This window comes from Vespa velutina, chromosome 13 (genome assembly GCF_912470025.1).
Source record: "Vespa velutina chromosome 13, iVesVel2.1, whole genome shotgun sequence".
Lineage (NCBI taxonomy): Eukaryota > Metazoa > Arthropoda > Insecta > Hymenoptera > Vespidae > Vespa > Vespa velutina.
The window spans coordinates 287,247-304,951 of NC_062200.1; the positions used below are offsets into that span (position 1 = coordinate 287,247).

A 17,705-nucleotide genomic window follows, 5' to 3' on the forward strand; every position below is an offset into this window, starting at 1 on the left:
CAGACAGACAGACAGACAGACAGAGAGAGAGAGAGAGAGAGAGAGAGAGAGTCTGGGAAGGAAGGAGAGACAAAGACGAGAGAGAGAGAGAGGATGCAGAGGAATATATACCTTGTATACTTGTAATAGTGCGTATCCATCCAAATGGGAGGGTGCGTCAAAGTGGCCGCGAATTGAGTTTTCCTCAGGGACAGGTATAACTCTCTCTCTTTCTCTTTCTCTTTCTCCTTCTTTATCTCCCTTTTCTATTCCTTCCTACTACTCTTCCTTTTTATTTGCATGTTTTTCTTCCTCTCTTGCCCTCTATACGCATATATATATATATTTGTTTTATCTCTGTCTCTTTCTTACTTTATAGCACGGGAAATCTTTTCACATTTTACGACGTAAACTTCGGGCGTTTGTTGTTTTGCAATAATATTCATTATTGGTCATCATCCAAGAATTTTAGAAAATATCTTATCGTGGTTATTTTCAAAGATGCATACATATATACACGACTTTAATATCGAATTCTTATGTAACGGAAGGAGGCTGTTCCAAGTTGCGTTCTTGAGCCTATTCCTCTCTCTCATTGGTCGGTCAGCCAGGCACGTGCCGATCAGTACGAAATGCATCAGGTACGAAGTACAAACGCATCGATATGTTGTTAACCTCAAATTTCTATGGACAGCCGACTTTACGAATCGATGCCTTCGAAAACATGGGAAATTCATAGGTACCGTACAATATCTCATGATAACACGATAATCATGTCTTTCATGGAAAGATGCAATAACCTTCAAAAAACGGCGACATGCCGTGACGCCTTTTTTGCATATTAGTATCTCATAAACCTAAACGATGTTGTGACGTGACTCGAGCGTATACCTCGTGCGTACAAGGTCGCACGCATTTTCTTTTTTCATCTCTTTTTCTTTCTTTTCTACGTTCTTCCTTTTTCTTCATGTTTCGACATGAAAAAAAAGGAAAAGAGTTGCTCGTTGACGATAGAATACGTTCGATCGATGAATATATATTGTATCGAAATGGTGACGTCTCTCTCTCTCTCTCTCTCTCTCTCTCTCTCTCTCTCTCTCTCTCTCTCACACGCGCGCGCGCTTTTTTCCTCGTCGTACTCGGACGAATACGTATTATCGGGATTATTTGGCGCGTTGAGCACCACATACAATTCAGATAGGAGCTCTAAATGTAGCGGAGCTCCTATTTAGACTCCACGGTTGACTCACGCGGCCGTTATTTTTGGAAAGTGGCATGTTTTCGTTCGTTCGGCTGCGCATACCACGAAGCAAGCGAGAAAGAGAAACGAAGAGAAGCGCGTGCGTAAGGGAAATAAGTTTACGTTTTCACGTGCACGCGTGCACGCGATTACGGACGAGTACGAGCGAATGACGTCACAAATTTGCGTATTACTACTTGCGGAATGGTTGGAGGGATCGCCAAGGCGCGACAATTTCAAATTGACGGAAATTCAAAAAGTGTAACGTCACGTTTCGGCTTATGATAAGGATTTAAATTGTATTAGCATGCATTTTCGATAAGAAGCATGATTCATTCGAATGGCTCGTAGGAGAATCGAGCTCGGCTACATCGTTCACGTAGGCGGAAAATAAGTTTTTATCGATTACTAACCTACGACAACCATCTGGCCCGGTCTGGCCCTCGACTAATCGTGGCACACGTAATAGGGGTGGAGCTCGATTCCAAAGTCTCCCGAGAACGTAAGTTTTCCCTTGTCCACCTTGTTAACGGGACCAGCCTTTGCCAGCTCGCATCCTCCTCAGTTTTTTCGTTTTCGAACGTACGTTCGATCGTACGTTCATTTATGATATCGAGCAAGATACGATAGAAATTTGATTAACGACGGTGTATTTTTCACAGATCGCTGGATAACTAAATGAATTCGATATCGGCATCGCGAGGATTTGGAAACACAACGCGACGTCTGGAACATTGTGTCACCATGGTACTCCTGTGGGATTTTCCATAAGCTTCCCCGTCGGTTCGTTGTACTTTCGATCCTTTTCAACGCAAAATGAATAGTAATTACTTTAGATATCCGTACGCCATTTCAATGCGAATAATTATCATCGCCAGGCGTGTCTCGCCTATTACGGTTATTATTTCATCCGTTTGTTCCGATATTTTTCAGTAAATTTTCAAGTCAAGAAAAAAAAATGTAAAAAAAGGAAGGAATCACGATCGAAAGAAAAAAAATATTTTATCTCATTTTTATCTTATCGAGGTACGATAGGCACTCGTAATAGCCCCGATAAGTCAAGATTCTAATAGATACGATAAAAACCGGAAAAGAACTTTTCAAGCGACATCGCGCTTAGCGATATCTAAATAGCTTAATCGTTGGAAAACACGAAGCTGACGTATCAAGACATCTTGTTGAGAAATTTATTGTTGACATTTTACCGTTGGCTCTTTGGGTCTCTTCTTAAATCCGTTAAATTTTCTTCTTAAATCAAGAAGAATAAGAGCCGGTCGTTATTCATTTGTCCCAGAAATGCGTGTAAATGCGTTAATAGAGTTCATCGTGAAGCTGATCATAAAATATCGAGTTTCTTGATAAGGGCTAGCTAACGACGATGGCGAGAAAGAGACAATGATGAACGGGGAGCATAGAATCGTCGCTTCACGGTTGGTCATCTCCCTGAAGATTCTTCGAAATGATTTAATGGCAAGACGTTAATTAACGGCAAGTCCCTCGTCACTGACCTTGCCACCACTCTTTGTGGAAGGAGCCATATTATAGCGTCGACTATACGTCTGAGACCTACCCCAATCAAATCGAGACTAAACTTCTTCCCTCTCCCATGGTAGAGCTCGCTCTAATCGCTTTCAGTCACGCTACGAGGAGCTACAGGAAGAGAACGAGTGGAAAGGACAAATAGAGTCACACGATATCAACGATTAAAGTAGTTAAATTTTTATAATAATCTCAAAACATTAGAAAAACTTTTATTCAAATGCAATTGACTGGTAGGAAGAAAAAGAAAGAAAATTGTCGAGCAAGGAACATTCTCGAAGCTACAAGTCTCCAATAATTTGCATATCTCAATAGTATTCCAGACGTCTTTGAGAAATTCGAGGAAGATGATATAGAAAATTTCCACCTTTCTACCTTCTTCCTGCTTCTCTTGCTTGGTGACGAACAGAAGTACGATGACGACGACGACGACGACGACGACGACGACGACGACGACGACGACGACGACGACGACGACGACGACGACGACGACGATGACGACGACTACGACGACGACGACGACGTCTCGTCGATGGGCTTTCGGGCTTTCGCTAAAACGCTATATAGTCCAGGTTCGAGGGAGAATGCCATGTAGTCTTCGGTCTGACGCACGATATAACGTTGGCATGGCTGGAGGACTATAGTCACTGGCTAGACTGCACCCCCGTCGAGTGTAGGCGGAGGGGGAAGGTCGACGTGGTTCGAGGCTTGGCTCGGAGGGGTGAGAAGGGATGCAGACCGGAGCGAGAGAGGGCGGAGACTCCTACCACGGTGTTCGAGGTAGGGGGCGCTGGCTAGACACCGCTCAGACGGTCCAGGGGGTCGCAGGGGGTAATTTCTGCATTGGCGTCGACACCAAAGAGGAAACTTTGCGATTCTACTTGCAGCTGCCGGCTCGTGCGCGTGAAGCTCTTTTCCAAAGGTGGGGGAACACAGAGAGAATCTATATATATATATATATATATATACACATATATATATATATTTCTCCGCCTCTCTCTCTCTCTCTCTCTCTCTCTCCCTCTTTTCGGAAAGGTCATCGAGCAAGCCCTACCACAGCTGGCACCTGCCGACGACTAGCCAGACGCGCACGTGTACCGATTACGTGCTCGATGCGAACAAGAAAACGACCGATAGAGACCACCTTCCGTCTCCTCGCTTCTTTGACGTCGATCGCGAACGGACCGTGAGAAATTGACTCAAACCTCGTTGGTCAAAATGATTTTCCCTCACTTACTCTACATTTTTATTTCATTTTTTTTCGTCTTCTTTCTTATCCTTTTTATTTCATCTATTCGCAAAAGTCCTGGAAAATATTGTCCCGGCAATCTCATCGTTGCAAATAATCATTGCAGTTAAGAAATATTAAAAAAATTTCCGAGAAAATTTTCTTAAAAAATCTTCAATGACAATTTCTTCCAAATTGATATATAGGATTCAATACATGTGAAAGTTGAAAAAAAAGAGGTATAGGATGCCACTATACTTTACGCCAATGGATTGGACGGCCAGGAAAGCGGCGGACTGTTTTTTATCGAGTGACTGCAGAGAGTTGAGTCGAGTCGAGTCGAGTCGAGTCGAGTCGAGTCGAGTCGAGTCGAGGCGAGTCTAGACGAGCGGGCGTCTGCCGTTCTCTTTGCCTCCTTATAGATAAGTCCTGCCGACTCCTTCGTTGCTTTGCCACCGCCTTACGTGGCTCTCCCTCTCTCTCCCTCCTTTTTCGCTTGCGTTCTCGTCTTTACCACCACAGAAGGACATGTCTTTTTTCTCGTTAAAACTGCCTCGATACCTAGTATCAGTTACGGGCCCTGAAACCATCTTTGGCACCGATTACGCGGAAGCTCGACGAATAAAAGCAACCTATTTCTCTCTTTCTCTCGGTCTTTGTCAAGACAAGCACCGACTTGGAAACACGTCTAACGTGTCTACCTTATTCAGAATACTATCTATAAACTTCCTTGATTTTTATTATACCGTTTTACCTTGTTTCAGAATCATGGATAGAATAGATAGATCAGATAGATCAAGATGTTTAATCGCTCATTTCGAACTTCTTGAAGTGAATTTAACCGATTTGCCAATGGCGTCAACTCGATATCGTCGATTCGAAGCATCGCGAGAACGCTACTCGAGTCTCCGGAAGTGCGAAGCGTCGGCTGTCTGGCGAACGAACGAACGGATGGTTGGACGGATGGATAGGATATGCAGGGACAGGTGGCTCTTCGACGATCCTAAGTGGGCAGGAAGGACACCCGGGCTCTGACGAGGGGCGAGAGACAGACGGATGGACTAGCTTGTTCGCTTACAAGTCAAAGAGAGAGAGAGAGAGAGAGAGAGAGAGAGAGAGAGAGAGAGAGAGAGAGGGTACAGTTTCGTGTTCGCCCGATGCGTGCAATGCAATTTCCCGCAGGGCCGTCTGTCCGCTTGTGCGGTCGTGCATGCCACTTACGCCATTGTTCCTCCCCCTTTTCGCATACGAAAGTGAACATTCCCGAGATCCGGGAGGAATATAACGCGAGCGAGCTGCTGACCCCTTGTCTCAAGGCGTAACACCTCGTCTACGAGATGTAACTGAATAATGCTCTCTCTATCTATCTATCTCATCAGCATTAACATGTAATTATTTGAATCTTAGCTACTTTTCATTTCATCTAGTTGATCAGTTTGCGCTCCAAGAAGATCATTTAACGCACGGTTTATCCTACAGCAGGATGTAGATCTAAAAGATGAATATCTCTTGGTCGAGCAAGCTCTCGGAATGCGAGAGAAGAAAGGAAGGAAGACATTCAAGGATCGATTCGAGCAAGCGGAAAACTATGCGACTGGAGAATAATTTATGCGATATTTTCCTGCAAAGCGGTACCGTGCGAGGGCATGAATTGGAAACGTTCCACTTGGACTGGTTCCATCGGTCCGAGATAGGACGGATCATGCAAGAGTTTTCGCGCGTTTTCGTTTCCTTCTGACCGAATCCAGAACTCGTTCACCCTTTTTAATATTTTCTTTTTTTTTTTTTTTTTTTTTTCTTTTTTATCAAACTTGAAGACTGATTTTGAAAAATTGAGAAAAGAGTAACTCTGTTGTACGTTTTCGACGCCTCGAGGGGCAACGTTAACACTTTGAATTCGTTCATTGTTCGATTCTCGATACGGTGAATAAAGTTGCATTCTGAAGGGCCATCGTCGTGCATCAAAAACGAAGGGGTCCGCGAGTTGTAGCGCTCTGTCGTCGAGAGTAAAGCTGCCGAGGGGCAGAAGGGAGTGAACCTCGCCGACCGTAGGTAGGGGAAGCAGCGAAGAGTCATGACGTCAGCCCTCTTGTCTAATCGTTCAGCCGTCTGTCCGACGACGACAACGACGACGATGACGACGACGACAACGGTGACGGCCGACGTTCTACCAAAGAGAGTGCACGCAGACTTTGACGTAACGTTTCAATGTCACGGTTGCGTCAACTCGAATCGACCCGCCATCCATCCTACTGCATAAAGTTTCATCTCTATTCATTCGTGTCAGGTAGCTACCCCATCCTGCGTTTTATTTATTTTTCCTTTGCAGAGAGGCCACATATTCTTTTCTTTCAGAAATCAAAATTGCAAGGTGGGAAGGTGAGTAAAAGGGATCGAAAGGTCAAACTCTCGTCCAGCGGTCGGCGACGAGTATATAGCTTAATGCGATCGTCTAGGAGAAAACGGGCGTAACGCGCTCGTTCGGCTTTTCAAGGGGTCTCCGTTACCGGAGCCGCCGTCGTCTGGAGTGCCGACGAGTTTCAGGAGACGCAATTGGGGGGTGTGTGAGGGAAGTAGGGAAGGAGAGAAGGGCGGATAGGCGAATGCTGGCTTCGTAGGGCTGGAGACGAGGAAGAGAGGGAGGAGGAGAGTTGGAGACGAGACGGGAGGAAAAGGAAGAGTAGGAGGAAGGGTGAAAGGAGAGATGAAAACGGTAGCTGGGTTCGGAGAGGGGCGGAAGGGGTGTCGTTACGGTCCTGCACTGGCAGAGGGTGCGGTGCCGAAGGGAACAGACGCGCGATACTACGCTGCTGGAGATTCCTAGAGGTTTGAGGTTTCGCGGCCTTTATTCCGACGTCTCCTTTTCTCGTCTTCTTCTCCTCTCGCCTAGGCAATCTATATATCGATGCAGAAAAAAAAGGAATTTTGAAAGATAACAAAATATGATCTAAAAACAATGCCCAGCTTTCTACTTGATAGCGATACGTTCAAAACGTTCGCGTTGAGGCCTCTCTCTCTCTCTCTCGCGTTGCCAATTCGCGATTCCAATGCCCTTTCCCACCGTTTTTATTGACAACTCGTAAATTCATCGAGGAATATCAGTGATCTCGCAAATCTCAGAGAAAAGAGAAATGACTGTGGAAATCCATGAGAATTTTGTCCTCTTTACGAATGCAGAAAAGTTCTGTCCTTGCAGAAAAGTCCCCAACGTAATCGGCCGTGGAATAGGTTGGCGGTTGGAGAGGGAGGCAAACGGGATGTTACGCTCGCGAACCAAAAAGCGTTTTAATTCCCTGGACGCTTAATTCCGTGCGTACGAATGGCACGCGTGAATATGCATGACCCGACTGGCTTGGCCAGCCGAACTAGCCAACCGAGCTAGCCAGCCAACGTCGTAACTACGTACGAACGAAGAACGAAGTCAAGCCAGGAGGTACCGTCGCTTTCGCCGATTTTATTTTGTTTCCCAACTTTTTCGTCGAAACCACGGGAACCTATTAAAATGCCGTTCGCCATGACCGCGCCCGTCTGCTGCCTGCGTTATCCATTCCTTCTTCCTTCTCCCTTCCAGTCCTCACCTATCTTCCCCCCTTTTTTTTTATCTTTCCTCCCACGTATTCTACCAGTTTCTCTCATTGCGTTACCGTGGAAAACTTTTCTACCCATACCTCCCCCCCCCCTCCCGCCCCCGACCACCCTTTCATCGCGCTCGACTCGCTTCGAGAATGAAATCACGCCCAGGTTGCGTCTACGATTCTCCCGTCATTTTCAACATTTTTCATTTTTTCACCTCGTTCTTTATCATTTCTATTTTACTCTGTAACAGAAACAACAAGGGTCGTTTGACACGGATAACGATGATGACAATGGCGAGGAGCTTTGCGTGTCTACGCTGGATTAAAAAATTCAAATGCGAATGTGGAAAGAAGAACGAGCTACAAATTACGATCTCGTCCGTATCTACCAAGAAACTTTTATCGTAGCACGAACGAATGAACGAACGAACGAAAGAAAGAACAAACGGGAGAGACCGTCTCTTTCTCTTTCTTCGGTATGTTTTACGAGACGAAGCAGCCACTTCGTTTCTATCGTGTTTCTTACGATTCCGTTATTCCTCCCTGTACAAATTCTCGTTAAAATCCGTCCAGGAGGTAAAAACGTTAAGTGTCTTACAGTGTCTCGCAATTACCAATATTGGAAAATATATATAAAGTAACGAATCTAAACTCTTTTAAAGACTCGTGGAAAAAGAGAGACTTCATGGGTTCACCGTAACTGTCGATCAAAAGACACAAGTGGAATAATGGTGTAACGAAATAGAAAGGATTGGTCCCATATCGAATTAGTTTCTAGGTGAATCATGTCTTTGCATAACGTCAATGTAAAACTCTCGAGAGATAGGTGTTTGAGTTTGCAGGAGGAGAAATGAACGCTCTGGCGTTTCCCGACAGTGCGAACAACGTGTACACTTTACACCGTCTTCAGACGGGGTGAGAAAGAGAGAGAGGAGAAGAAAGAGAAGGAGATGCAAAGCGACGGTTGGTCGGAGTCGAAGGAAAGCGTAGAAAGACGTTGTTGACGAGACGATATATCCAAAGGTAGTAGCAGCCGGTGTTGACAAAACACCGAGACGTCGATATGTGTACCCGCGGAAGGCGCTTCATAGCAGTCGATGACACAGCCAGCGAGCAGACGGTCTGACCTGGATGCCTTGTTTGCTTCGCTACCATCGGCTCGACCCGTCTGCACGCTCCTCTCTCTCTCTCTCTCTCTCTCTCTCTCAAACTTGTACACAGATACAGGTCCCTACATGCATTCGCACACAGTCGCGTCTATACTCCATATATCCAGACTCGATACTGCAACGTGCGTGCCATGAGGTTTTGTCGCAACCTCGAGCACGTGTATACTTACACTTTGTGTAAGTGTGTTTGCTCGTGTTTCGTGTGTACCACAAAGCTTGCAGAAAGAGATAGAGGTACTCGTAGTGTAAAGTCTAGGCTTTTCCTTCACGCTGCTTGGTAAATAAAAGACACAGCTTGTTTGAAATTTCCTCGCTCGCTTTTTTTTTCAAAACTTTACGTTTTATGTGATTTTCTCAAAGATCGATCTTGATCGTTCCCTAGGCAAGTTGGATTAAGTATACCGATCTGTTATACTTTTTCTAACGCATCTCTAAATAAGAGTAATGGACCACGAGCAGTTACGTTTCACAGTAGGAGCTCGAAGGAAATGGTGATTCATTTCGTGATATCCCACAACGAGAAAAATGTCCCTGGAAGGGAGCTGCCATTTCTACGTAATCTGCAGTGAAAGAGACACTCGCCGTCTTCGCGTTTCTCTCCTCGTAAAAAGTTTCTTCTTCGAGATTGGGTCGTGAGATGAGTACTCGCGACGATATATCGCTGCGTCTACTCGTCTTTACGCTCATTAAAAGGAGGAAAAGTATTCGAACGTAGGTAGAAACATTGAATACCTAAATAGAAATTGACTAATTAGATGTGTTTAATAAAACGTCTTATAATTACTTGAAATCATTTTTACTTTTGAAAATTGTGTTAACGATTTAATTTAGTATTTCAGCGCTTGCGACTTGAACGATTTATGACACGCGGTCAAAAAAACAAATAAATAAATAAACATTTAGATCTTTTCAATGGATATTTCATTCATTGTCACGAAGCAGATGTTCAAAGGGATCTCTCTTTTTGTATCTAATAATTTACGACTTCACTTGGCAATTTTTTTTGTTTACTGGGTAGGAGAAAAGAGAAAGCAATGAAAGTCGTCGAGGTAACGCGTGGGCGATAGATAACCGTTAGGAGCATCGTAATAGGCGGATGAGTTAATTAGAGGGATTTAAGAGCCGACAAGCATACCGGCATTACGTGCACCAATCGAGTGAATCGCTGTCTCTCTGTCGTCGATAATTACCAATACAACAACAACGATAGCGACAAAGTGCTTTTGTCTTAAATCGAGGAATTCCAAGTATAGTATTCGATGATTAAATCAAAGTATCATCACGGCGCCAGTTAATTAATTAGAAATTTGCTTAATTAAGTGATTTAGTAGGCCGAATACCGTAGCAATTAGCACGTGTACCCGCCGGCGTCTGAGAGGAGCGTCGAGTAAACAGAGGCAAGACTAGAGAAAGAGCCTTGGGAAGAGGCAAAGAAAACAAGGACTGGTGTTATTTCTTACCTAATCAAAAGTGAGTAAAAAGAAGAGAGAGAGAGAGAGAGAGAGAGAGAGAGAATTTTCTAATTGAAAGTATAGATAAAATATGTTAGAAATGTAAACGTCAAATTGAATACACTGCGTCAGAGTCGCGTCAGAGAAAAACGCATTCTGCATGGCTTTCCATTTGTATGCACCCTTCTTGATGCGTTTCGGACAATGATTGGATACTTCCATTAGCGCGCATAGATCGAACTTAACGTTTAAATTCTTTCTCCTTCTCTCTCTCTCTCTCTCTCTTATACGCACGTACAGTGAACGTACCTGTATTTTAAACATATCGAAAATTAACAGGAAGTTTAATTAAAAAACGTAAATTAAGGTTCCAGTGATTAAAATACCGACTGATTTTCTACAGTCGTTACCACAAATTTCCAATTAACTTCTTTGTTTTTTCTTCTTTATTTTTCAGCGAACTTGAAGATTGGAAATATATTTCCCTCTCCCTCTCTCTCTCTCTCCCCCCCCCCCCTCTCTCTCTCTCCTTCGCGTTCTTTTATTTGTATCCCGTCTGAAGCCTTAAGAGATTTCTCTGAAATATTCCAAAGCCCTGGTTACGCGTATCAAAGGAATCCTCGCGCTCATTACACATACTTTCCCCTTTCCGCTTTGAAACATATAAAGCGAGGTTGCGAAGTTGTAAAAGAGGTGCTTAAATCCGGTGACTTTCTTCGTTGAAGGAAGAAAAAAAAAGGAAGAAGGAGAGAATGTCTACAGCGTACGCCAGGTCTTCTTAAAGCATACACAGACACATACATGGAATATATCGAAGATGGCGTCTAGCTAGACTAGACGATAGAAAAATAGAAAAAAGAATAGATTAGACGATGGCTAGACTTATCTCCTATAGACAAACATCCATGTACACATGGGATCAAATTTTTGCGTTCTCTTTAAACCCAATCGCGGAGAACGAATCGAGTACCATAGAAAACGAACGTGGAAAACGAACGGTGAACAATATTTCCTAGCACCGTCGCGCCGGTCGCCGATAAATACAGACTTCGCGCATAGCGGCGCCCTACCGGTTTTGCGGTATCTCGAACGGCTTAATGGCACTGTTAACTGCCGTATTATTTAACGGGGATTTATGCATTGCAGTCTGCCGATTAAAACACTACGGTGGTTAGGGAGAGGGGGGTAGGGAGAGCGTGGTAGAGGACCAAGCGAAAGGGTGGCGATGAGGTTTGGGTGCTATGAGTGGAAGTGAGATAGAAATGGAGAGGGAAACAGAGAGAGAAAGAGAGAGAGAGAGAGAGAGAGAGAGAGAGAAGCGGTGGCGACTAGAGCCGACAAGGACGAGAGGGTTGGCGGAGTGCACGATACCCTTAATCCTTCATAATAGCTTGCTCTGATAAACAGTCTACCCCTCACCCTTCCCATCTTTTTCACCACGACTGGAAACTCGGGACTCGTAAAAATCCTCAAACCGATTATATACATATAGGCACTATACTTCCGTAGAGTCTGGTCATCGGCAGGTATCAATGAATTGTTTTTCTTTCTAATTAGTAATTTTCACATTTTTCTTTAGCATCTCGTGTGCCGTAGAAAGAGTAGAATAATCTGGTAAAAAGTGATATAGCAACAAATCGTTCGGTGAATACTTAAAGAGAAGAAGAAGAAACGAAGAATAAGGAAGTAGAAAGAGTGAGAGACGAAAGGCTCGTGAATCATCCACGTCACGATCGCTGCCAATGGGATCTCGGATCTCCCGGGCGATGCTATTGGAGGATTTACATCTCCTGTCTGTGCCGAATGCCAGAGGAACTTGGTTCGTGCTGCTGTTGCTGCTGCTAGTAGTGCTGGTGCAACGAGGACGATGGTAAATCCGGTTGGGCATATATTCGCGGATGCGCGAATACGACGAGCTCTCGTGGAGGGAAAAGAGATGGAACGAAAGGAGAAGGAGGAAGAGGGAGGAAAGATAGAGCTAGAATGCGTATATGTGTGAGAGAGAAAGAGGAGAGAGAAACGGAGCATGGTCGATGTGTCTAGCCTAGCCCGGTTGGCTGGCTGGCTGGCTGGCTGGCTGGCTGGCTGGCTGGCTGGCTGGATGAACCAGGGACCGTCTAGCTTGCGCTGCCCCGCACAAACTCGGCATTATCTATACGTCTAGACACCCCTGCGCCACACCAGAGAAAAGAGAGAGAGAGAGAGAGAGAGAGTGAGAGGGAGAGGGAGAGGGAGAGAGAGATAGACTGTAGGCAGCTTGGCGCACTGCTTGTAATTTACAGCAAGCCCCACCGTGTCTTTCTACGCTCGCTCTAACCTACCAACTTCCTCTCCTTCTCTTCTTCTCCATCTTGGTCCGTCTCGTTACACTCTCTCCTATCTAGCTAGTCTTCCTGTGTAAACTCACCCCACAAGATATAGTTATACAACTTTGTTGTTATCACGCTAAGATGCAACCACCAATCGTGGTCAGTTTGGATTGATTCAGATTCTAATAAATAAATCTTTTACGCGATGCTCTTGATGAGAACTTTTAGTCGTCGTTTCTTTAAATTTAATTAGAGTTCGGTCCCATTTGATCGTTTTAGAAAATAATTGAATTCCTTGGAAAATTTCACTCTGGGATGGTGTTTGTTAACAGGATCGTAACTTTTAGCTCTTGGGGACCACGAAAAGAGCACGCACTTTCTCAGACGGTATCGTTACGAGATTAAACCGACCGAATCGCCTTAGACTCGACCTTCAAAGAAACTCTCTTGTCCACCTCCAAGTACCTAGAGTAAGAAAGGGAGAGAACACAAAGTTTCTCCGGCCGGGACTCGGGAGAGGCAAGAATTAAGGAAGAAAGGTAGGAAGGAAGAACACGAGTCAGGTGCGTACGACGTCGAACTTGGTGAGTTTCGAGAACGCAATTTTCCCAGAGGAATCGGTCCTCGCTAATGCCATGGCGACCATAAAGTCGAACAGAGAAGAGAGTAAGAGAGCGAGAGAGAGAGAGAGAGAGAGAGAAAGTTATACTTACTAAGAAGAGGAGAGTTAAAGGAGGAAGCTCGGAGGTTGTAGCCGTCGTCGAAGTTCGAGGGGTTCAACGAGCTGACGCTTTAAGCAATGTAACTTACAGAAACTACGCTTCCGAGCGGTCTCGGGCGCAGATTAGTCGTAATCTCGGCGCATTGCACTCTGCAGATCCACTTCTCCTCTTCCTCTCTCTTCCTCTCACCATTTATGTTCGTCGTGAGAAAGAGAGAGAGAGAGAGAGAGAGAGAGAGAGAGAGAGAGAGAGAGAGAGAGAACTCTATCGACGTCTCCTTCTCCTCCTTTGCGACCTTCCTCGTGCTTCCTTCGTGTGTTACACGACGAAGTCGCACCGATATAACACCGAGTCTCGTAACTTCCAACACATACACATACCCAGCTTAGTCGGTGCTTATATCGCCGCTTTGATTATTTCCTAGAGGCTTAAGCCAAGTCTACGCCCTCGCTCGCCTCGCTGCTATCAACGGGTTACAACCGCGGCGAAGATTAAACGCTTTCTCGATTTACGAGTCCGCGGTATCCCTTAGCCTTCGGCTTTTCTTAAGGAACATGGCTTGATTCATCTATATTTAGCTCTCACTATTGGTCGATATTCGATGTAAACAACTGATGTCTTCGTGCTTCCCAGAGAGAAAAAAAGATATTTTCTTTGTGAAAGGAGAATATAAAAATTTCTTCTTTTTCTTTTTTTCATCGATTACTCGACCTGGTATAAAATATTAAGAATAGGATTTAAATCTCGTGACAAATTCTACGTTGGCAACGCCTAACGTGGTAACTATATTGAACAAACAATATAGATAGAATATGTTCGTTGGTGAGTTAGAAAGAGAGTCGCTTTAATAATTAATTAATTAATTAATGAGACGTTTTAAAGAATAAAAAATAATGGAGAAAAATCAAGACTACAAGGAGAGCAAGAAAGTCGATAGAACGCTTGGCATAAAACGTTATAATAACATAAAAAATCCAGTGATTTTCGACAGGATTAGGTACGTTGACGTGTTTAGGTTGTACTTTTTTTTTTCTTTTTTAAAGGAGAAATAAATAAATAAAATATCTTGACATTTTTGTGAATTTTAGTAAAGAGGTGATAAAAGCCGAACGAGAGGCAGAACGGAAATGGTTGGCGAGATACGAATGTTTGTCCAGAGAATATTTTCAAAAGGTACCATAAAAATACTCGTGCGTACAATCGTGCGGCCGACCGGTCACGAATTTCAACGAGTTCCAATGCCACTGACCGCAGGTGCTGGCAGAAGAATGCAGAAAAGCAGCACTTCCGGCGGATACTTTCAAGCGAAAACCGCCGGAAGACCCGACTAAATGTTCACCAATTCCCTTGAAACCTTCGCCGACCGTTCCCAGAACGGCGTCCGCAATGGTCGGCTGGAGATCTTCTCGCATGGAATACAATCTAGAGTTCACCGGCCCTATATATATTTCACCAAAATTGACCGTTCGTTCGTCCACGGATATAGAAAATTATCTGGCCCAACAGAGATTCATTTTTCTCGGTTGAATGTGTGTGTGTGTGTGTGTGTGTATATATATCATATATGCATATATACATATATACATATATACATATCTGTATATGTGCGTATTACATACACACATAAATTTCAATTAATATCAATTAAAATGAAGATGTAACGGTAAGTATTACAGATATAATGATATAGGATTTTAAATGCGGGTACGACTCTCACGATTCGTTTAATGTGTAAATGCATTTTAAAATGTCGAAAAACCTTATAAAAAATGACGTTTTCAATTGTACTGTATCGTCGGTTTTTTCCCCGTTTATACGCTGAACCACTTCTGTTTTAAAGTCGGTGGTAATTTCTCTGTCAATGCAATTGGATTAACTTCGACCGCGACCATTTCTTCATTGTTCAACCAGCTCAAATAGACAAGGTGCTATAGAATCCACATAATATAATTTCTTGTAGAAGAATAAATGATAAGAGATATAAATCGGGGATGAATATTAAAAATTACCTTATACTTTTTGGCAACTTTGAAAGCATGTTGCGATTGCAAACTTAATGCAGAGCTGCTATCTTCCGTGATATCGCCATTTTCACATTTTGGTATTTTCGCCTCTTTTTCTGGCAATTCATTCGCTTTATTTATTATATATACCGTAGAATCATCATGCATTATTATAATGTTCTCATTGTATGGATCAAAACAAATATTTATTATTGGAAACGGACGTGCCAACCATTGTTTCGGAATACGACTTTGCAAGCTATTTGAAAATTGGGTGTACTGTTTTCTGGGTATATTATATTCGACGATCTAAAAATATAACACGATATATTAAAGTTAAATTTATATGTCATATAAAGCTTGTAGTCCATGTATATAGGACTGTAATCCTGTGTCACATTTTATAGTTTATTTTTCTTACCTTATGATCGGAGTATACAATGACGAGGTTTAGTGTACCTTTTTGCACGGCCATAGCTGTTGGTGGACAACTGTACTTAGGTAGCTGCCACGGTTGAAGAGATTCTTGCGTAAGATCTCCATCGACTTTATATACTGCAATACTGCTTCGGCGATCCGCACATATTAAATATTTACTATCTGGTGAAAAACATACAAGGCTAACATTTACAATAGATTCATTCGTTGTTTGGAATGATCCAATGTGCCTCAAGCTTTTCTTATTCAACTTGTATAATGTTACTACGTTCTCTTTCCCATCGTTGTTAATTGTCGCTAATAGTTTACCATTATGGCTGAACAACATTTTCTGTATTCTGTTCGCAGATATATCGGTATCATTTCTTAATAAGAGAGCGTCTCCCTCTACTACGTCAAAATTGAATACTCTGACATGGGTATCCGTTGAATAGACAATTGTTTTTGAATCTTTACTAATGGCACAAGATAAAATACTTTCAACTCCTTTTGTTTTAAGTTCTAATAATTTTATAGGTTCTTCATCTAATTGGTGTAACGTGCCCACTTTTACAGATTCTGAAGAAGCTTTGACCGACGATCCGAGTCTCCATAATTCAAGATAATTGGTATAACACAACAATACACATCTAGACCTCTTACATAGAATAACGGAAGGTGGCTGAAGTAAAGGTGGATATTTCACTAATATTTTTGGAGGATAACTCGACTGAGCTAAATAACCATCTACTCCGGCAGAATATAATTTACCATCTGCCTCTACCAATGCTCTAACGTCATGAGAATGTAATCTCCTTTCGATACCCTTTACCCACTGTGGTTTTCCACTAGATTTTAAAGTAACTTTACAGAAACTTCGTACGACAGGATCAACTCCCGCACAATAAACAACATTTTTTTCATGAGACAATGTCACTGCCAATATGTCGGCGGTATGACTTTCATGGGACTCGATTAAAGTACCCATATGAGGATCCCAAAAGGACAAATAACCACGAGAGTCCCCAGAAATAATTAGATTATCGTCTGTCACCGCGAGACACCATACGATAGTTTCTTTTTTCGCTTCCGTTCTAGAAGTAGTCATTTTATGAATTGCATGGCCTGAAACAGCGCTCCAAACTCTAATGGTATCCGTGGATCCAGTATATATCATTTCTCCTGTGTTGTCCCATTTAATACATAGAATTCTACCTTTTTGTTTGTCAAATATCCGTTCATAAATTAATGTATCTTCTGCGATGGAAAACGTATTAATGTATCCATCCTCTGTACCAACGGCAATAAGTGTTTTTTGCTGATTAACGTCCATACACCATGCTGCTCCACCTGTGACCGCTACCTTATATTTCATTCCCAATGTGATTAAATTATATTCCACGATTAGACCATGAAGACCAGTCGAGAAAAGTCTTGAACCGATCCAAAGAATGCTTTCCACAGAATTTTCAGAATGACCAAGGATTGTACACTCGACAAACGGTGCATTCCCAACGTTCCATACCTCTATCGAATTATCGTTTCTACGAATAACAAGAGAATAATATATGTAAGAAACATTTTCATACGACATTTAACTATATAACGAACTAACCTGGCAAGTGCTAATTTCTTCGTTTTTGGTTCGTGACACAAGCAAGTAGCAGATTTAGGCTCAAGATTATAAAATCTAACATTATGTATTTTAAACGTTGTCATGTTTCATTAAAATATCTTACTTTTCATTCATTTATAAAAAGACTTTAAATTCAAACAAAATATCAGAGACACGTGGTATTCGAACTATTACGCCAATCTACAATGGTGTTATTACTAGCGTAGCGTAAGATCTTCATCCGAAGAACCAATGAAAAGGAAGATTTCTTCTCTTCATTTTTATCATTGATTTATTTTAACAAAACGAAACGACAATTAATTAATAATAATAATATTTAATAATTAATTGATCGAGGAGATATCGATCGAACATAAACTATATAAATGAATAATTGTGCTAATAGTTCGACGCGACTCGTTAGCCAATCAGAACAGAGCTATTACAGAAAGAGATTG

The 17,705-nt window shown here is 42.7% G+C and overlaps 2 protein-coding genes across 2 annotated transcripts; one reads left to right on the forward strand and one right to left on the reverse strand.

Annotated features, from left to right (window-relative positions):
* Nucleotides 1-254: 254 nt before the first annotated feature.
* Nucleotides 255-17,413, forward strand: LOC124953651 (uncharacterized protein C20orf85 homolog). The gene is made up of 10 exons (XM_047505347.1): nt 255-718; nt 1,882-2,002; nt 4,751-5,374; nt 5,466-6,273; nt 6,342-7,419; nt 7,813-10,200; nt 10,639-12,649; nt 12,823-14,209; nt 14,301-14,385; nt 14,467-17,413. Exons 8-10 carry the CDS (start codon nt 14,106-14,108, stop codon nt 14,737-14,739), a joined length of 462 nt encoding a protein of 153 aa, XP_047361303.1. The 5' UTR covers nt 255-718; nt 1,882-2,002; nt 4,751-5,374; nt 5,466-6,273; nt 6,342-7,419; nt 7,813-10,200; nt 10,639-12,649; nt 12,823-14,105; the 3' UTR covers nt 14,740-17,413.
* On the reverse strand, nt 14,918-17,634 carry LOC124953644 (U3 small nucleolar RNA-associated protein 4 homolog). The gene is made up of 4 exons (XM_047505330.1): nt 17,248-17,634; nt 15,637-17,176; nt 15,222-15,524; nt 14,918-15,140 (listed from the first exon to the last, which is right to left on the reverse strand). Exons 1-4 carry the CDS (start codon nt 17,349-17,351, stop codon nt 15,024-15,026), a joined length of 2,064 nt encoding a protein of 687 aa, XP_047361286.1. The 5' UTR covers nt 17,352-17,634; the 3' UTR covers nt 14,918-15,023.
* Nucleotides 17,635-17,705: the final 71 nt, after the last annotated feature.